The following is a 22,593-nucleotide window of genomic DNA, read 5'->3' as shown; positions in this document are numbered from 1 at the left end:
GTTTTTGGCTTATAACTCAAAAACCAAAGCATTAAGAGTAAATCTGACATGAAGTAAAATTGTTGATCTGGTCAAGATCTATCTGCCCTGGAATTTTCAGATGAATTGGATTATCGGTTGTTAGGTTGCTGCCCATGAATTGGTAATTTTGAGGAAATTTTGCTGTTTTTTTTGTTATTATCTTGAATATTATTATAGATAGTGATAAACTGTAAACAGCAATAATGTACAGCAAAGTAAGAACTAAAAATAAGTCAACATGACCAAATTAGTCAATTGACCCCCTAAGGAGTTATTGCCCTTCATAGTAAATTTTTAATAATTTTCACAAAATTTGTAGATTTTCACTAACATTTTCCACAGAAACTACTGTTATAGATAGAGATAATTGTAAGCAGCAAAAATGTTTAGTAAAGTAAGATCTACAAACACATCACCATCACCAAAACACAATTTTGTCATGAATCCATCTGTGTACAATGTTTAATATTAACATAGACCAAGGTGAGCGACACAGGCTCTTTAGAGCCTCTAGTTTTAAGGTCTTACTGTTGCCTATAATTGCATACTTCTAATTCAACTGAACTTTGTTGGTCTGTTGTCTCATTGGCAATAGTATCACATCTCCATATATTTTTATATTAACCTCACAACACTTTGTTCCAGTATAAATAACGGCTATTGGATGATTGCTGTACATTGTTGTTTTGTTAAATTTCCAGGTTTGTTTCAGGGAAGAGTCAGTTTTTGGTGTGTTCCATGAAACTGTTGTAAACTTTTAAAATAATTCTAATTATTCTTTTTATGTAATATTGAATAATTTGTTCCATCTACATGACACATTCTTTAAAAAAAATCAATCAACAATTTCATGAATTTAAATGAAAAGAAAAAAAGAAAGAGTATTTTAAATTTATTTAACAACATAACACATAATCAAAATAATATATATCCTGTTTATGTGCAAGACAGGACATCACAAATGCCTAAAATAAATTATTGTCTTTCTTCGTCAATTTATACACATACAGTTACTTGCAGCCACACATAGCATTCACAAATAATATTTCATACTGTAACGACCTAATATGGGTCAAATAAATCAACAGGAAATCTATTTACATGAAGTTTTATCAACAAAGTGATGAACCTTCAAACTATTGTACATTGATTTACGCTCAAATGATATTGACTGGCACACTAAATCTTGGACCAATTTTTTTTCCTTGTATTTCCTAAAAATGTTTAATACATTACGCATAATTCATTCTTCACATCAACTTTTTTTCTATTAAATAAAACCATTGCAACTTAAAAACCATTACTGTTGTTTTTAAGTTCATAACATTTTGCCATCAGTACAAATATATTACAGTGCTGTCAGATAATGGTAACAGTTTACTATACATATTTGTATTTTATGTTGGCTTTAATACTTCCTCTGTAGGAATCATGTTTTGTATGACAAACCCTTGGATATCTCAATCTTATTCAATATCATATTCCATTTAAAAAAAAGTAACATGCTTCTATCTATTTGTAAATATTTCTTATTCAGTTCTCAATATTTCCAAATTCTTCAACAGTATATGCATGCAAAAGCTGATAAAGGATGACATTTTCCCAGAAATTCAAAGAAATAATTATTTCTAACTTTTTTACATGCGATGCAGCACTTTGCCATTCACAATTTATTTTGAACATGTTACCCTCACATCATCTATGACAATTTGCATGTTATTTGTTTACTAGGTATAATGTTAATTTATACCAAAGAGACCAAACCCACCACAACCAGATACAGACAGTGGACAATTCCAAAATAAGTTAATGACAAATTTTTCATTGGCCAGCCTGTTCTATATATTCATGTCACTTTTTTCATGTTTTAAGCTTGAAAAACTATTTACTAATATAATTGATAACATTAACCATATGATATTGTTAACAGTTGAAAATGACAGAACTTATATCTAAGCCATAAAGCTTATATTCCATAACCAAAATTAAAAATATATTTAGATAGTCTAATTGAATTCTTGAACATGAATTGTTTGTAAAGGTATCTCTTGTGGAATCATTCGATGTTCTACCAGACCATTTCTCTGATGTCCATATTCAAACTTTATACGTAATTCCCCGATTCTGGATTTTGGAAGTATATCAGGTATCCATTCAATAATAAAAGGTGTTGGTTCTTTTTGGTCTGGTGATTCAGCACCTAAAAAATATGTAGATCAACTGTTTTTCAACTGCACTGGTTATACATGTAAATGATTCCTAGTTTAAGGATATAAAAGTATGACATTATAAAAGCAAAACCCAACAATATTGCAACAATTTTGACTCACTGACAGATTTGTGTCCTAATATTTATTTCATAACAATTCATGCAAATAACACAAAACTTTAATAAGAGACATTTCTTTTATAATTGTTTTTTTTTTTTACAAAAATTAGGTTGTTAAATTTCTCTACTGAAGTGGTCTCATTGGCAATTGTACCAAATCTTCTTACTTTAATATTCTATATGCAGTTATGATTAAATAACACTGCTTCACTGAACAAAACCATTGTGTCTGTATCAAATCATGAAACCTTGCCATATGTTGCTTGTACTTATTGTTCACCTGATTTTTCTGACAGGTCGAGTAGAAGTTTGCTTGCTCTGTCTTGCTGTCCTAATTTTTTCTTTATTCATGTTATCTTTTTTATGTATTAATAAGCAGTTCAAATAATATTCAAAGATTTATTCAATATATTGCAAATGTTTAATGCTTTACTGCATAGTTTAGAATTGATAGGTATGGGAGAGAACTTAAAATTGCATGCAGAAAAGCATAAACTTCGCTTTTTTATAACAGTTCTTTGAAAAAATCATGAGACAAAGTTTATTTTTTTAAATTGTCCATTAGTTTGAAATATTATACATCATCTGTCAAAAAGAGATCATTTAAGAAAATGTTGTTATTTCAAATTCAACAACATCCATTCATAAATCCATAAATACACAGAAAACATAAGATTAAAGTTTAGTTTATGTGTTTAACTTTTTCAAAGTATCTTTGAAATATTGCTATGTCAACTTACCAACTTTGAGATAGGTTTTTAATTCAAATGGTCTGATAGGCATTTGTTTGTTAGCTTTTCCATCTTCCACATTCTCTACATCAACCTTTGGCACTTCATACAAGTCATAAGTTCCATCTCGATTTTCTACAAAGTTTCTTGTAATATCCAGAGACATCTGAAATAAATAGACATGAATAGTCTAAGAATGTAAGATAAAAATTGAAAGTTCAAATAGGATCACAACTAGACATTCAGTTGTAGGTAGTGTTCATTCTTTTCCAACACTTATATTAAGTAGTTTCACATTAAAGGTAAATTTTCATATATCCTACAATGAGTTTTTCTTCAATGTCAAGAAAGGTAAGCGAATGGCGTCAAAATCCGTAAAAAATCTATTATCTTGTAAGAAGTGCTTCTAAAAATTTGTTAAAATCAAATATCCATTATCTCTGCTTCTTTACCAATTTAAGAGTAATAAAAATATAATTTATTCTCTCCCATTGTCTACCTTCCTGGAATAAATTCAATTCTATCAAGCAGAAAGAAGGCAAGTGACCTTTTCACAATTTTATTTCTAATTGGAAAATGAAATAACATTGGATACTGATTTTAAATATGCAAGAGTCAATGTACTAATTCAAACCTTTTGATGTTTTGTTTCTGTAAAACTTAATAATTTTACATAATGTATAAGTTTGATAGAATTTGATAGAGGCAAAGTAATCAAGTTAGACAGAAGAAACAGCAAATTTACCAATTTTACCATTTAAAGGGAAATAACTCAATTTTTAATTTGAACTCTATTTGTTAGAAATAGCATTGTGTATAAGTTTAATAAAATTTGGCCAAGGCAGACTTAGTAAGGGAATGGAATCCAACATGCTTTATATACAGATGAAATGAGGGTAAACCTTTATCCACCTGTCTATGACAATAAAAAAATACATGTTATCAGAATATTTTAGTTTATTTGTAGTCTTCAATAAATATTTGGAAGCCTTGGTTGGTTTTTTTTTAAACATTCAATATGAAGAAAATTTTGCTTATAACAATATATGACTGAACAAAAGTTGTAGTAACACATTAAATCATAATATCAGATTACAGAATTTCCAAAAGAATCACTAACTATATATTTAAACCCTCTATGAGGACATATGCAACATGGTGTGAAAATTATCTTTTCACATTCCAGTAAAAGAATTAGAAATTTTCGTAATAAAAATAAGGTTACTGGGCTTCCAAAATGTTGTATATATATTATTTTTTTTTGGCTAAAAATATTTTTTGACACAAAATAGCATACAGTTAGACCAATCAAAATAAGACTTATTACAAAATTGCCAATGTCAGTTCTTTGTCGAGTTTGCTTCTAAAATGTTGTATGAAAACTTCAAAATCGTTGTATAGTGACTTTGGGAATGAAATATTGTTCATTACTTTATGTCGGTGAAAATAATTTAAGCTCTTGGTTTATCTGGAAATGTCAAAGTTTTTATTTCACTGCTATTTGCAAAAATATTCAAGTTCACATACCACATTTTGAAAACATGCATTAAATTTTCAAAGCCTGTTTGTGAGATATATTTTTCTTGAAAAATTTGTAATTAACAACATTTTGGAAGCCCAGCAACGAATTAAGTGTATTTACCTCTGGGGTATCAAATATCATTTTAACCTGAAACAGATTGGTGATATGCCATGTGTATTTTGTAAACATTCCTAAAGGCAATGCATCTTTCCTAACAAAGCCAGTTGTAAAGTTTGGCAGTCTTTTCTTTTTACTCCCTGAAGATATTCGCTGCTGAAGACATTCAAAGAACACTTGTGGAGCATGGAAGACTAGAGGATCTGGATTGCCTATAAATACAAGTACAACTATTATATAACATAATTTATTCCTTTCTTACACTTTTCTGGAATTAAATTTCTTAACTAACAAGTGAAACTGCGAGCTAAGGCTCACTGATGATACACCCGCCGCAAGTGGATAATATAAATAGTGTAAAAATATGCAAGTGTTCGGTAAACAGGAAGTTGTAGAGTGATGAATCTGAAAACGCATCACACGGTATAGCTGACTTATATAAATCCTGAAACCAAATTTCAGAAATCCTTGTATTGTAGTTCCTGAGAAAAGTGTGACGAAAATTTTCAACTTGGCTATCATGTGTAAAATATGCAAGTGTTCAGTAAACAGGAAGTTGTGGAGTGATGAATCTGAAAACGCATCACATGGTATAGCTGACTTATATAAATCCTGAAACCAAATTTCAGAAATCCTTGTATTGTAGTTCCTGAGAAAAGTGTGACGAAAATTTTCAACTTGGCTATCATGTGTAAAATGATACAAGTGTTCGGTAACAGGAAGTTGTCAAGTGATCAATCTGAAAACGCATCACACAGTATAACTGACTTAGATAAAACCTGAAACCAATTTCAGAAATCCTTGTATTGTAGTTCCTGAGAAAAATGTGACGAAAAAATAAATAGTGTAAAAATATGCAAGTGTTCGGTAAACAGGAAGTTGTAGAGTGATGAATCTGAAAACGCATCACACGGTATAGCTGACTTATATAAATCCTGAAACCAAATTTCAGAAATCCTTGTGTTGTAGTTCCTGAGAAAAGTGTGACGAAAATTTTCAACTTGGCTATCAGGTGTAAAATGATACAAGTGTTCGGTAAACAGGAAGTTTTCAAGTGATCAATCTGAAAACGTATCACACAGTATAGGTGACTTAGATAATCCCTGAAACCAAATTTCAGAAATCCTTGTATTGTAGTTCCTGAGAAAAATGCGACGAAAAATATTCATGGGACGGACTGACTAACGGACGGACGGACTGATGGACAGACAGAGGTAAAACAGTATACCCCCCCTTTTTTAAAGCGGGGGTATAATAAATATTGATGACTTAATCTGAAGGAGCTCTGTAAGATTAAATACCAATAAATAGATTACCAACCAGACATCACAGAACCCTGATAACAAATATAACTCAACAAACAAGGTTTTGATCATTGTTCAAGGCTGTTTTTTTTTTTTATTTTTTTTTTTTTTTTTAAAGAAACCTTTACAAGTTTCTTTTAAAAATAAAAAAGATTGGCAGTTATTGATGTGTTAAAAGATTTTACTGAAGACTATATATTTAAACATTGTTAAGTGTTAACCTCTCAAAAAAATGGAAACATTCATTTTACTTTATCATAAATGCAAGTTCCTAATGTAGCTCATTAAGAGAGATTGCAAATCGTAAACTATTTCAGGTTTTCAAACAATGAGTAATTATCATTTACACTTACTTTATAAATGCAGGTGTTTAATGCAAAATAAGCTATAAGATTATATTCAAAATGTCAAATTGTACAAACAGTTAAAGAAGGAGATAATTTATTTCAGATTTTGGACACAAGGGAGACTACTTTTGTTTGATTTTACTATAAAGTGGTATAAATGTATAAATTCAATAACTTAAAATATATTCAATTAAGTCATTATTGAATATTTTATTAGTATTACAATCTTTTTTTAGAAATTGTCCCTTCTTGTATGTTTCCTAATCCAAAAGGAATTCTATACAATGCAAATCTTTGAATAACACACATACTTCAACATTTGTCCTATTTCAACATTTCATTTGGTGATAACAACTATCTACTCAACATGCTCAAGTGTTTTATTCTTTTTAAAAAGTACAAACCATCAAACTGATAATGCATGGTCTGATTGATTCTTTCTGTAACACTAGCCAACCACTGATGAAATGATATAGTAATCTGACTTTCATCTATCTGTTGAACTGTAGAATATAATGAGAACATGGGTTAAAGCAGGGTTACAGGATATTTGAATGCTGAAAATTCTGAAATTATTGCAAGGTTTTCATTTATGTGAATAATACAAATGGATGAGTATTTCAATAATTAAAAGTCACATTTTGATATCCGATACATATAACTTTATGCATATTTTCCTGAAATCAAATTAATTTAACTCAGTCCATTCTTTAACAAATATGCTACAATTCTTGAATTTACACTCTTGTACACTATTTCAATCTTTTTTATCTTCATCATTTTAATGTAAATTTGTCAACAAAATTCCCCATAAAAAAAATCTCAAGTTACTTACTTAGCAACTTATATATTTCCATAAACAAATTGGTTTGAAATCATTTGCCATTGAGTTCATGCAAAATTCAGGAGAATGAGATTTCTTATTTATGACAACATTTTCATCTCTCTTTATTAAGCAATCAAAAGCAATATTTTAATTGACTACAGTTTTGTATGACTTAATACTGTGTCAATAATTTTTTTATTTAGTATGGTCCTCCATTCCTTTACCATGTTTACTGATTTTGTGCATCAGATTTAACTTTTTTTTAAATTTTTAAATACAAATAAAATATATGTGCTTTGATTGCCAATAAGACTTCTATCCATCACCATAATTATGGAGCCATTTATTAATTTCTCACTTACCTGGGACTTTTTTATTATTTGGGGTGATAGCTTTAGTCTGTGTTTTCTGTGGACTTATTTTCCGAGGACTAGGTGGACTCTGTATTGCATTTCCTTCCTGTAGCGTCAAAAGAGCATTACTGGCCTGGACTGAAAATAAAAATCAAGATTTATAATATTAAGGTTTATATCTTAAATCAAATATACACCAAGAAAAGTTCATTTCTATGTACCAATAAACAGTCCATGCATTTAGAGTGAAATCAAAATTAAGCCAATATTAAGTCAATATTGTAATTAATATAATATGCACTTTTTCTCTTGCAACAATTGGCAAAATATTCTCTTTAATAAACTTCTGTATACTGTATTCTGCTCCATGTTGAAGGCTGTACTTTGACCTATAAAGGTTTACTTTTTACACATTGTGGCTTTGATTGAGAGTTGTCTCATTGGCATTCATACCACATCTTATTTCTATGTAGCTGTTTAAATACAAATTAACTAAGCATTCAGCAGATCAAATTTATTCGTTCTTTGTGTAATCATAGGTTTTTTGATTGAGTTAAGTCTGCTAATTGATATTTTATCGTATGTTTTTATATGTTGTGATGTTATGCTATTGTTTCAGAAAAAGGGAGAAGGTTTGGGCCCATTAAAACGTTTAATCCCGCTGCAAATGTTTGCACCTGTCCTAAGTCAGGAATCTGATGTACAGTAGTTGTCGTTTGTTTATGTAATATATACGTGTTTCTCGTTTCTCGTTTTGTTTATATAGATTAGACCGTTGGTTTTCCTGTTTGAATGGTTTTACACTAGTAATTTTGGGGCCCTTTATAGCTAGTTGTTCGGTGTGAGCCAAGGCTCCGTGTTGAGGCCGTACTTTAACCTATAATGGTTTAATTTTTAAATTGTTATTTGGATGGAGAGTTGTCTCATTGGCACTCACACCACATCTTCCTATATCTATATGTATCAAATTGTTCTTAACTCAATTCAAAATAATTTTTCATATCTTTTTATTCATTTTACATGCTGATGCATTCTGTTTTTCTTGTTTCAGCAGAGGAAATACCCCTGCACTATCTTATTGATAGCATTGATTGTTTCACATACATGTATTAATGTTTTTGGAATGTATATGAGAAGTTTCAATAATTCTAAAGGTTAATATTTTGCATGTATTTTAGTCATACATTCTTTCGTCTCATTGAGACCTCAAGTATTCAGAGGCAATCTCAGTACACTGAAATTGCTATTTTTTTAGATGTCCAAAAATTCAAAGTATTATTAGAAATGTTCACACTTGGTAGGTTTATTTTTTTGTCTCTACCAGCAGATGTATTTTGAGTTTGTTTTGTGTATAACTTTTTTTTAATTAGCTGTCAACATACTATTTTGAAATCAAGTCAAAAATTACTGTGTAAGAAATTGCTATTTCCAATACAGAAGAAATCATTTCTTTCATGTCTTTTCTGACAACCAAAATTTATCTTAATGGGAGGGGCATCAGTACCTAACTGGTCATCCTTCCTCTGTTTTTTGCCAGGAGGTTCTAACAACTCATCCTCTGTGACAACAACCTCCAGTGTTGTAGGATCACCCGTGTCTAACCCTGTATCCTGTGCTTGGTATATGGTAACTATCTGTCTCTCAGGTGACTCCTGCTGGACTTCTTCTACATATATATAAAACACATTAAATAGTAAGCTTTAGTTGCAAAAGAACTTACATTTACTGAACTTACATGATCTGTCATAATATTGTAGTGCACTGATATTGAAATCCCATCAGAAAATTTACAATTCTACAATGTAAATGTACATGCACTTTAAAACATGACCATCTTTGACATTGAAGTGTGCAGTGTAGTTTGTATTTTCAATTTTAATAAATCAATAATAATGAATAAGTACAATTAATAGCAGACTTTGTTCTTTGCTACACATATACATGTATATAATACAAATGTAATATATAATACACAATATCTTTAATATGGTACAAGCATTTTTTTTCCTTTCTTCCATTGTGGTGTATTTTAACATGTTAATGATAATATGATGTAATTTAAAATACAAACCGTGGCTGTCCAAGTTAATGTAATAGGAAAACTCCTCACTAAGCTTTTCATCACTGGCAAATGCACATATACAGGCATAGAAGTGTACACATCTTTTCTGGGAGTCATTTACAGCACCAGGTTTAGAGTACTGAAACATATGTGTAAAAATATTATTCATACTCAAAATCAAATAGAAATACAAAGTAAGAACAACTTGTTATTTGCTACACAAAATCTGAAGAATCTAGGAAAACAGACATGATAGACTACTGTACATGTCGATTCAACATAAATCTAGGCTTACTGCTGCAAGGTAGGGTTCTATTATACTCCTGTGTGTGAATTAGATGCAGTTTCAATATAGTTATACAAGCTAAGATTACTCACATTTAGAATATTTTTTTAATTGATTGACATAACAGATATTTATTTTTGGATTGGCATTAGCTTGCCAGTTCTAGTCATGCAAAAAATAATAACATAATTATATTAGTAGATGTGGTACAATGTACATTACAATGTAGTATTACCTTAAAGGCCTTACAAGAACAATGAAACTTGTGTTCTGGTGAAGCCCTATTTCTTGTTGTCTCAAACAAGGAAAAGTGTAGAAATCCTAAAGGCTGTTTGGAATTAGGTTTACACTTGACAACCATTATGTTTTTAGTAACCCTTTGAACAAGTGGTCCAGTAGTCTCTGTAGCCAATAACCAGATTGCCTGTTTGATTTCATTTGGGACCTGCAGTGTGTTCAGTACAGAGTTTTTCAATGTCAGAGGTGTTGCCTCACTTGTACATTCAACAGCTGATTTGATGTGAGGACATGGTTGTTCTTGTATTCCTTGTTGAGAACTACGAGTACAGCTGTCAACAAAACACCTTGCAGCCTGGTACAGAATTGCTGGGTCAACAACTGGGGCTGGGTTACCATCTAAATCCTGTACAAGTGGAAGCTGAACAAATCCTCGATAGTCTGGCCCACGGTCTCTTAATCTTACTGAAAAAACTTGTCCTGTTGACCCAGTTATGATTTTTACAGCATCTGCACTATGTCCTCTCTTTTTTTCTTTTTCTTTAAAGACAACATTACATGCTTTATTTTTACAACTTATTCCCCTTGTTCCATTATATGTCCCACATTTAGGACATTTCCTCACACCACGTAATGTTGGTTTACCAAGGTCTTCAAACAATGCCTTTATTTTCTCTGTTGAAGCACTAGCCATCCTGAAAAAAAATAGTAATCATACATGTAAGCGTGATAAGAGGAAATACGTCATTCGTATATTTTTTTTCAAACAACCAATGAATACTAAAATTATAGTTTTGTTACATGTATGTTGAACTTGTTAACTGTGCATGTGAATGCATGAGTAATATGGTCATGAGTAATTAGAACATGCATTTTTATGTTGTAGGTATTTTCATGAACTGTTCAACTTTTTACACCAACTAAACACATTTTTACGAAATCAGAAACTGATTTAAACTGTTGTTAGAGTTTCCAAACCTGATAAATGTTTTTTTCTGCACAATATAGCACATCTTGTAGGTTGAGCTATAAAATAGTTACAGTAATTCCCATATTTTAGTTTAAAACCTGTTAAAATGCCTAAATTGATGGATCAGTCACTGTGAAAACTTCCAAACATGACAAAATAAAGGTTGGCAGGTTGATTAAACTTTCATAAATGAAGAGATAAATTAACAATTTCAAATTGAGCACCGATTTATATTGACCCATTATATCCATAATTTTTGGACGGACAAATACATGTATCTACTTTTTTATATGCGACTAGTCCAAATTAATTATGACATCTTCAAAAGGCATTTAAAGCTATAATGTTTTTCTCTTTTGACACCTTACATCAACGTCAGAACGCCAAACTTGAATTTAAATGTGGATTTTGACATGTTTGAGAGGCACATGTAACTTACTGCATTATTAAATCATTTAACATATTTCTCCTTTTAGGCTTTAGACGCTTCACTTATGAAGTATGAAATATATTTTGCATGGAACTCAGTAAATTATGATGGACATGAATTTCCAGATGATATTAAACATGTTAAAAAAAGGTTCTTGAAATTCATGTCTGTCAATATTTACAGAAACTGGTGCAAAATTTATTCTATTTTCTTCTAAAAATAAAACCAGCTAAACATAAAAAAAAAAAAAGAGCAGTGGCTAATCATCTGCCTCTGATGGAATTGTTACTTATCTTATTATTTCTTTAGGGATTTATTGGAAAATTTTTGCACAAACACATAAATGGTAAGAATGTCTGTATATATGTAAAAGGTTGTAGCCTTCAATGAAAATTTTATTGCTGAATTGGGTCTAATAGTTGAGAAATTTCCTTTCAAAATCCAACCAAAAAAGGATGGCTTCAGGATTAGATCGTCCATGTAAGGTGCCAAAGAAAAGAAATACAAGACTTCATTGTTATTTGGACTAAATGAGTTTAAGGAATGAGCTCTCACATTACACGTCCACAGCTTGTTTGACTTTGGCATAATACATAGAAAAAAATACACTTGTTAAAGTTTACACTTTTTATACTTTGAGGACTTAGCGAATCAGTCGGTCTCACTAATTAGCGACAACAAGAATTTTAGCAACAAGAAGCGTCAACAAGAATTATTTTAGCGACAAGAAGACTATTTAGCGACAAGAAAACATTTTTTTTTTAATTAAAATTAATTATTGCATCAAATATTAAAAGAACATGAGGAAAAGAAAATTGAAATGTGAATGGTTTCATGTTTTTATTTGTTTATTGCCTCATTAAACGATATTTATCATGTTTATGCATATATTGATTGAAGATGAAATTAAATTGATGACAATCTTGAGTTTTCAACAGGCATGACAGGTGTTCACTATTTACAATAATTGTTTGATTTAAGTTCTTTGTCTTTCACAATTTGTGTCAATATTTTCAGGACAATGATGCACAAATAATTCATTTTGCGAGCTTAATAAATATTGCACGAAAGAAGTTTAAAAAAAAAAATAATGAGATAAATAATATGTTCAAAAACACAAGCAAAGTAATCTCATAATACAATAATAAAACGTAATACTGGCTGTTATACATAATAGATGATAAAATATTAAATAATGTTTCATTTTTTTCTATCAATTTTAACTTTCTTGTTGCAAAAATTATTTTCTTATGCATATTCTTTTAATATTTATTGCAATAATTAATCTTAATTAAAAAAAATATGTTTTCTTGTCGCTAAAAAGTCTTGTTGTCGCTTGTTGATGCTTTTTGTCTCTAATTAGTGAGACCCGAATCAGTGATTGTGTGAGTTGGTAGGTTTTATTTTATTACATTGTATTATGTTTAAGTAAGGTTAACTTTCTGGTAATAAGACCTGTCAAAACCTGGCTGGGGAATTGGGTATGCTCACAATAATCTGTACCTATACAGGCTCCAAATGTCATCCTTTATACGCCATAACTCATGGTGGTGATCCTTATAAAGGATGCTCATAGTCATACGGAGACAAAAAGAACAACCAGTGGACGTCAGCACAAATTATCTGAGATTATCACAAACTATATTTCAGTGGAAATGAGAAATTTGTCAAGACAAATACCCGCTGAATTATATAACCTATGTCAGACAAATACCCGTTCTAAATATACCCTAACTGTAGACAGAGAAAGCAGCCGAAGGGCACCAACGGGTTCACATATTTTCCAGTACAAGTGGGCGTCAAGCAGACACCAATTACAAATAAATGAAAAATTCCACTGAAATAAGGAATTAAAACGATCTCATACAATTGGGATTGATGCATGACTCTAAAGACAGTGAGGAAACCCTATATCTTACTTGTCAAACCGGGGAGATATTTATATTAGAAATTTTCCGCCATGATGTCTTCTCCCTCGAAAGATCGTCAAGACGACTGTTGTCATTGGTCAGAATTTAGCACATGATCTCTGACCTCATTTGATTGGATAATCATTTTAGACTATAAAAACGGCAATCTTGTCGTGACGAACACGTATCTTTTTTCCGGATAAGTCATCAATAATTACTAAACATTTTGAATTTTCATACAAAAAAAAATGCAAAAACTAAATGAAAGAAAACAACGAAGCTGTCACTTATCAAAAGTAAAAAAAAAGATTTGTCAAACGATTTTTTTAATTTACTTTGACGGCAAATTTTAACTTTTTCATCGGTTTGAGTCCATTTGAGGATCAGTAACTGGGTTAATAGGGCTCTTCACGGTTAGTTCGGCCATATTGGATAGGGGGCAGATTTTCATAATAGAGGTAAAAATGGTGGAAAAGTACGGGAAAACATCATTAAAACAGAGCTGTTGCTTGGAAACACACATAGGATTTCCCACACTTTCATATTATTTCCACCTTAATTCTTCCAAAAAATCTGCCCCCTATCCAATATGGCCGAACTAACCGTGAAGAGCCCAATTAAAACTATTTGGTAAATATTTAAAGTAATTTGTTCCATTTTCTTTAGAGAAAGTCATAATAAACCAACACTTAATAGTTGAAGTAAAAAATAAGATCTGACAGACAAATCGACTGACGGTATTTCCGAACGCGTCAAGCCGGTTGAACTCACAGTTTGCAATAACAAATTGATGGAAACAGTACTTATATATAATATACATATCGGGAATTGTACGAAAGCTGTTAAACTATCTTTGCATAAAAGAGTGCATGATAACACGCGAAGAAAATATGCATGTGCTCCAGATGACTTAAGAAGTAAACAGCAGACAGAACATAAAACCGAAAGCAGTTCTAGGTCACAATAAAATTTTCTGACACTCAGACTTGAAGCGAAACATTTTTTTAATGGTTGCTTCCTTGTACCGTATTAAGCTTATTGATGTCATGATAGAGCCAATAGTAGGTTTCGATTTTCAGAGTTATGCATTTTTACCGGATTTGAAAAGCTGCAATTTAAGGCATTTCATTACAGGTGTTCATCATAATTTTACATAAATTTTACTTGCTGTGGTCATCTTTTGCAAGTGAAGTAAAGTAATCTGTATTTAAAGTAGGGTTGCATATATACACAATAACAATGAAGATGAGCTCTTGAGAGCTCTTTAAATCGACTGATATTAACAAACAAAACATGCATGTAATAACATCAGACACACATACAACACAAACATACAAACAGACAGCACATATATATATATATTAATACATAGATAGCATATGCAGAATAAGAGCTAAGCAAGATATATATTAAACATTGTTAAAACAAATGTCAAATATCAGCAGATAGTAGCACATAGCTGTTTTATCAGAAAGAGCAGTTTGTTTTCTAACTTGATATGAGCAACAGCCCAAAATATATGATTATGCTTTTAGATTATCGTGGATCATCTCAACGAGATTTATTTTCTCGCGTGCGCCGGTACGGCAAAAGTGATAAAAGCAATCGAGTTGAGATCACCATTGATAATCTGTTTCTCGCTATTTTACCTATGACCACGTTGTCAATTTCATGCCAATTTCATTGACAACGCTGTCACCGGGTGACGTGCCCCCTTAGTTTCTAGCAATATTTGTTTTCATATCACTCGACTCCATTGAGAAAGGAAATTATCAGTGAGCAAGATCAAAGGAAAAATTCCTAAAATAGCAATAGTATATAAAAGCATCATAGTTTAAATAATATCTGATAAACACCTGGTTTGAGTTGATGCTCCTATCAAACATATTGTTTTATTATGAAATTTTAACTTTTACCAGACCAAGTCAATTTTTTTTTCCACGTGGTTTATTTATATATATATAGTTAAAATATCCCTTGCCAAGCGGAATTTTAGAGTGAATGCAGCGTTTCGTTATTTGTTAAGTTTTTGGTTCAGGTCTATATCGAAACAAACAGCGATTCAAAGAGGGATGACATTTTATCAAGGCGCACTTTTTGGATGATAAAGAATTTCCATGAAAAAATATGTTACCTCGACCTATATTTTAAGAAGATGGTCAAGTTTACTTTTTTAATTTCGAATATATATATTTAAGATCAAGATAACTGAAATCTCGAACCAATTTTAAAAGTTGAATGTTATCTAAATACAAACATCATATTTCAATTATTTTAAAAAGACAGCTGAGGTTATTTTATTCTGTTAATCTCTTGTAAAAATTTAGCAAATTACACGGAATTAACTTGCACTCATTGAAATTGAAGTTATGAGAAGTAATCATAATGTTGGAAGACTTTGTTTGAGAATAATATTTAGGGACTTACTATACAAATACTCACAAATATAATGGACAGAAACTATCACAAAAAAATCTATGGAAAAAAATGAGTAAAATAATAAAATAAAAACTTGTCGAAAACAAATGCAGATTTAAAAAGGTAGAGTTCTTTGTTACTCTAATAATACCAGTTGTTGATATAATCTTCCCCAATTGTTATGTAGGGTTGATGATACTATCAGGAAAGATGCATGTTTGTACAAACTGTCGTGCACATGCAATTGGCGTTCCTTGTAGCAGGAATGTCACCCTGGGTAAGTGTGCAAAAATTGGATGTATTTAGACAATTATTATATAAATACTTAATTTAAATTGATTAAATGTTCACTTTTTCACTTTATTCATCTTATTGTAATAACATTAAAATTAGTAAAAGTCAATAAAAGATTTGTTCGCCTAAAATTAACCCATACTGATCCAAATACATTTATGATCCAGCTTGTACTAGACTGTACGCGTATACTCATACGCGTATGGTCGGACCGTACGTGTGCGGTCCAAATACTCATATAGTCTGGAACATATACATATTTAGATACTTTTTTCATTGTTAAAAGTCTCTTCATACATAAACGATATCTCTCTGGAACCTTTGGCTATATATATTACAATTTATTGCAAGGAGTGGAATATTTTCTATCTAAGAATGAATGACAGTACATAAATCCCCTCAAGAGTTTTTGTAGATGTGACCTTAGACATAAGAGTCCATGTCCGTTCACATAATGTGTATTGGCTTACATATTTACCCTGAAGAATAATATGGTAAAATTTGTCAGTTCTGACCAATCACATCAAAACGACTTTCAGACGACTGGCTGTTAAGATACTGTAAGTAATTTTGATTTTGATTTTATTACAACAGTAGATTACGCATCTGAGAGTTTTTCATTTTACAATTAGTTGCTTGAAGATGTTAAAGAAAACCAGACTATAAACAATCACAATATGCGCAAATTTACCTTTTTCATTAAAAAAATGAATAATGTAATATCAACGCTTAAATTAAGATAACAAAATACATTTTTATTTTTCTAATTCCACGTAGGAAAAGAAAAAAAAAAGAAATTTGGCAAATCAGTCAATTGAATGAAAGGTAGTTAATGTTCCATAAAATTTATTTTCTCAACTCTTCGATAATATAACATATTTATAGACGTTACGCACGGTATTGGTGCCACTTATCGTTACACGACGTTCCTAATAAAACAACGATTTTGACCGCGTTGTTCCACGGAAAATTTCAAACGTTGACCTTATATTTTACTCATGTAAAAATGCCGCTTTAAGTACAGATATTTTCGAACTTGCCTCTTTATATGGTTTTATTTTTTTCAAGCCGATGCAAATGCAAAATTCCATGGAATAAAAACAAAATTTTAGATACATGAACAATTCTTAATTTATACAAAGAATTGTCTGCAACAATAACACACAATAGCAATTTTGATGTCTTGTAAAATGATTTAAATATATAAAAAGAAGATGTGGTATGATTGCCAATGACACAACTCTCCACAAGAGACCAAAATGACACAGAAATTAACAACTATAGGCCACTGTACGGCCTTCAACAATGAATGAAGCCCATACCGCATAGTCTGATATAAAAAGCCCCGAAATGACAATGTAAAACAATTTAGACGAGAAAACAAACTGCCTAATTTATGTTAAAAAATGAACGGAAAAGTCTGTTTTGTATATTTTTGGCGTTATTTTATCTTCAGAATGTTTTAAATCTTTAAAATTTAGTTTGATACTATGAGTGAAACAAATACAGGACAAATATGAGTCTAATCTTTTTACTCTTAGGACGAGCGTGCTTATACCATATCACATTAGCTGTCTTTGCTTATAACCTTCAATGTCTTATTTTCTTTTTTTTTTTTACTATTTGTGTATTAACAGTTTCTTCTATTTCTTATAATTAAGCAATGTTCTACCTGCCAGAATACGTCTCCTATATTTGCTAGTAAGATTGTAAATATTTCGTTTCTTGTTTCTGTCTCTTTTCTCCAATTACACGTTTACATATGTTTGTTGTAATTTGGTAATTACGCTCCCTCCATTTACGTTAATGATCAAATGCTTCTTTATTTGTCTTTGACTATGTGAAAGGTGTTGGTAGTATATCGCCAGCTATTTTTCTTTTCATAATCTTATTTTATCAAAACTTTTATCCTGCGACTATTATACTACCGATGATATAATAGTCCAAGAATTTGGTTTTATCTATTTTTCTTAAACAGTGACTTATACATTTTGTACCTACAATATAATTCATATTATTTATTAAGTCCACAATCTTAACATCAAGCCCGATTTTATGGAAAATGTTACAGTGCTTATCCAGTGACCTTTGGGGTATCACATTAGCAAAGACTAAAACAGTTTACCAACTTGCAGTTAGATTTCTACTCCAGCTAACTGATCAACTGGTAAAATATTTTAGCAGATTGCTCAAGTGAAATGTTGTTAGTAAGAAGTGAGTGCTGTAAATTGAAAAGTAATACTTACCATCCAGATCCAGTTAGTTGATACTTTTGTCAATCATTTCCATCAAAAATAATAGCTTACTATAGTATGAGTCACTGAATAAAAAGGTCTGATTTTGACATAGAAACTTCTATCATAAATAAATATTATAAATGAATAGTTCAAAATATTGTTTTGTAGGTGTATATTTTATAGCTTTGTCTTCTAAGAGAAAGTTAGTATGCAATTGTGATTCGAATAACATTTTCTATACAAATTACTGATCTGCTGGCATTAAAGGGAAATAATTTATATTGAGTTCAAATGTACACTTAAAATTTAATCAATGATACATACCAGGCTTATGATTTTGCCTACAAAAAGATTCATCAATACGACTAGAATAAGAAAAAAATGAAATGCAAAATTAATATGAAGTTGAAATCACAGACATAATGTTACAAACAAATTAAATGGGTAAATTTGATAATAGTCAGACAGAACACAATTTTGCTGATTATCAGTATTGTAAATTATTTCCCTTTATTGCCAGCAGATCAGTAATTTGTATAGAAAATATTATTCGTTTCACAATTGCATAATAACTTTCTCTTAGAAGACAAAGCTATGAAATATACACCTACAAAACAATATTTTGAACTATTTATTTAAAATATTTATTTATGATAGAAGTTTCCATGTCAAAATTATACCTTTTTATACAGTGACTCATACTATAGTAAGTTATTATTGTTGATGGAAATGATTGACAAAGGTATCAACTAACTGGATGTGGACGATAAGTTTTACTTTTTATTTTGCAGCACTCACCTCTTACTAACAACATTTCACTTGAGCAATCTGCTAAAATATTTTACCAATTCATCAGTTAGTTGGAGTAGAAATCTGACTGCAATTTGGTAAACTGTTTTAGTCTTTGCTAATGTGATACCCCAAAGATCACTGGATAAGCACAGTAAAAACAGCATATTTTCAAAAATCTCTAACAAAAAAATTTATAAATTGTGCATCAAGTTTGTAAAGAAATACGTGCTCTTATGCTGCCGTTGCCAGCTTTGAATGTTTAAAGTTGGTTGAAGTCTTTTTAAAAAGAAAATGATTTCATTGATTTCAATTTTAAAATCAGGATTGTTTTACCAGGCAAGTAATTAAGACACACTGTATGCTTTACGGATTTATGAGGAATGGGTTAAAAAACAACAACATATTTATAGAAAGAACAATAGATCAGACCACATAGAACGCTGAAACGGCAAATCATGATAAACGCCTCAACACATGAAGTTTATGAAGTGTTGCCTTCAACTTTTTATACTGATGATCATAGGGATATCCATTTGGATGAGGCGGAACGATTTTCGCATTTTTAATCAGTGAGGAGACAGAAACAAAATAGGAATTTACTTTGACAATTGCTTTACAAAAAAGAATTGAGAACAATACTTTATAAATGTCACTCCTTTTTATTCACCTTCATATGGAACGCTCAAAACCGATATTCAAAGCCAAGGATGTGTAAGAACCAAACCAGTTGAAGAGCATTATAAAAAGCAAAACGAAAATGCACTGGGTATGTATACGTAGGTAAACGGAATGTCTTTGGTAAGCTTGATTTCTAACTGAACCGTGAAATCATTATAAGGTTAGGTACTAAACTACCCTCCTTTAAGCGTATACTAGCCCGACAGATAACAAAATATATCTGTCTGTAGGACTAGAGTTCATCTAACAAGCAAGCTAACCAAAGATTCTACATTTACCTACACACTCAATGCATTGTGCTGTAATTCTTCATCGATTTTAATAACACAAAATTGCTGCTAGTGCATGCATTAACATAACATATATGTTTTGAATTATATTTTAATTAAATAACACAGGATATTTGGCAAGATACAAGAATGAAAAGAGACACAGTGAAATATTAGTTGAAAATGTATAAGAATTCCCTTCATCGTATAATCGTTTTGTATAATTTCTGTCGGTATACTGCGGCGAGAGCTATTAATTTTGTTTTCTGTTTTTAAATCAGACGAAAAGTCTTTCAATTTTCTAAAACTTTAGTTTAAAACATATTAAAAACGTATGGTACTCTAGCGTTCATCTCTTTAACATACACTTGAATCTCTTCATATTAAAATGGTTCATGAACATTCTGACTTCAATTATGTACAGCGGAAACTTGACTATTGTACCATGCACTTTAATAACATTTTGGACAATACAAGGAGAAAACTATCGCCACTATCGATAAGTATGAAGAAGACATAACCTACTTATGGACTCAGCCATTCTCTTGAACAATATAAAAAAGAAGATTTGGAATGATTGCCAATGAGACAAATATCCACAAAAGACCAAAATGACACAAACATTAATAACTATAGGTAACCGTACGGCCTTCAACAATGAGCAAAGCCCATACCGTATGGTCAGCTTTAAAAGGCCCCGATAAGACAATGTAAAACAATTCAAACGAGAAAGCTAACAGCCTTATTATGTAAAAAAATGAACGAAAACAAATATGTAGCACATAAACAAACGACAACCACTAAATTAATCTGTAAAACAAAATTCAGTTGTTTGCAGAATTGTGAAAGGAAAATCCCAAGACCACTTTACAATGTACAAACATGAAGGTTATCAACACCTATAACATGTGAGAGAGATGAGACTTTTATAACACGTTTAATCATGGAATAATACTGATGAATGTTTATGTATCCCGAGGGATAAACACTTATCTCGATAAATTCTAAACTTGTCAACCGAAGTACATCGAAATAACTGTTATAATCAAATATGTATGTCAATCATTTGAAGGTAACTACCTTGTTGAAGATGCATTGTAGAATCAGAAGTTATAAAAATGCAATACAAGTTTCTGAATCGAGCTGAATATCCTTATACAAAAGTAATACGGCCGTTAATTCAATGCACATTATCTAACTTATAACAACTATACTAATAGTTTTATTTATCTTTTTATAATTCCAGAATGTCACTCGGGTTTTAGAAATGAGGATTTTAGCAGTACTACTGCTATGTGCATTTGTGAGACCAGGCGACCAGCGACTGAAGACTTATTGTTTCGATTATCCAATACTTCCATATTATACAGACGCTTACTTACCTATTAATGAGTGTTATTTTCTGCGGAAGGGTCCACAATACGGTAATATAACTCATTATAAATATTTGTAATTTACCGTTTAGTTTTTAAAATTGTTTAACTATTCGAAACACTAAGGTTGCCCTCTTCCATTGCCTTAGCCTTATTTGTCACATTTAGGGGATTTTTTTAATGCTCTTCAAAACTGTTTTTTTCTCTCGAATGACAATGTTATTTAAAAGTGTTATAAAGTTATAAAGAAGACACTCACATCTGGTGTACAAAATTACGAACCTTACTCTTTAGTGGTTTTGACAAGGAACACGTTAATACCCATTTATATATTTTGCAATAACGATTCTTACGATTTCAGGCAGTAAATAACAGTAGTAAAATTTATTTCAATTTTGACTTCAAAATTGCGTTTAGTCAAAAGCTCGGATGCCAAATATAGTAATGAAAAGCCTGAAGTAATGATAATACAGTCGTAAGATCTTAGTTTTTGTTTGATGAATTGATCTGGCTATTATTTTGATATGTTTGTTTGTTCCAGAACTCTTCTTCATGCTTCTCCTGTTGTTTCCGGGGAGTGAAGACATGATCGACAGTGTTATTGCGGCACCACCCCCATCACCAACATGACGAACAGAGAGATGATTATTGTCAGATTGATGTTTAATTTTGAAATGCAACATTTGGTTAAACTTTACTATATGACTTTTTTGCTGTAAATGTGAACTTGATGCTACTCGAGTACATGATTTAAGGGAATAAACTGGGGGTAAATAACAAATGTGACGTAAATAGTTAAATCAAATGGTACATGTATATATAGTACATATTTTTTATGCTTCTGGTATAAGGAGTTATTTGTATATTGTTCATATTTTTTATCCAGATGGTTTGACCTTATATTTCCCATTTAGATAGTGTAATTAAGTGGTTGTCGTTTGTTTATGTGTTACATATTTGTTTTTCGTTAATTTTTTTTAATTTAAATAAGGCCGTTAGTTTTCTGGTTTGAATTGTTTTACATTGTCATATCGGGGCCATATCATAGCTGACTATGCGATATGGGCTTATCACATTGTCGAAGGCC

The 22,593-nt window shown here is 30.8% G+C and overlaps 1 protein-coding gene and 1 long non-coding RNA gene across 3 annotated transcripts; one reads left to right on the top strand and one right to left on the bottom strand.

Annotated features, from left to right (window-relative positions):
- Positions 1-900: 900 nt before the first annotated feature.
- Positions 901-13,616, bottom strand: LOC134716215 (uncharacterized protein C2orf42-like). 2 transcript variants are annotated; one of them, XM_063579068.1, is made up of 9 exons: positions 13,455-13,616; positions 10,134-10,830; positions 9,622-9,751; positions 9,055-9,216; positions 7,560-7,688; positions 6,776-6,874; positions 4,724-4,932; positions 3,091-3,247; positions 901-2,221 (listed from the first exon to the last, which is right to left on the bottom strand). In XM_063579068.1, exons 2-9 carry the CDS (start codon positions 10,827-10,829, stop codon positions 2,028-2,030), a joined length of 1,776 nt encoding a protein of 591 aa, XP_063435138.1. In that variant the 5' UTR covers position 10,830; positions 13,455-13,616; the 3' UTR covers positions 901-2,027. The 2 variants fall into 2 exon arrangements, with proteins under 2 accessions (XP_063435138.1, XP_063435139.1); XM_063579069.1 differs by having other exon boundaries at positions 901-2,206.
- A 3,019-nt stretch (positions 13,617-16,635) lies between these two features.
- Positions 16,636-22,293, top strand: LOC134714258 (uncharacterized). Its single transcript, XR_010106526.1, has 3 exons — positions 16,636-16,717; positions 21,380-21,557; positions 22,048-22,293. It is a non-coding gene; the product is annotated as an uncharacterized LOC134714258 (long non-coding RNA).
- The last annotated feature ends 300 nt before the right edge of the window (positions 22,294-22,593 follow it).

Source organism: Mytilus trossulus, chromosome 4, assembly GCF_036588685.1.
Source record: "Mytilus trossulus isolate FHL-02 chromosome 4, PNRI_Mtr1.1.1.hap1, whole genome shotgun sequence".
Classification (NCBI taxonomy): Eukaryota; Metazoa; Mollusca; class Bivalvia; order Mytilida; family Mytilidae; genus Mytilus; species Mytilus trossulus.
Note: the sequence above shows the minus strand (reverse complement) of the source record. Positions and strands in the feature narration are given on the sequence as shown.

What these genes read in the sequence shown, in the direction of transcription:
- LOC134716215 (XM_063579068.1), bottom strand. Translation starts at nt 10,829, where the DNA reads ATGGCTAGTGCTTCAACAGAGAAAATAAAGGCATTGTTTGAAGACCTT. An exon ending in CATGCATTATCAGTTTGATG is followed by an intron (nt 4,933 to 6,775) that starts GTTTGTACTTTT and finishes TTGTATTTATAG; the next exon opens with GCAATCCAGATCCTCTAGTC. An exon ending in AAAAACCTATCTCAAAGTTG is followed by an intron (nt 2,222 to 3,090) that starts GTAAGTTGACAT and finishes CATATTTTTTAG; the next exon opens with GTGCTGAATCACCAGACCAA.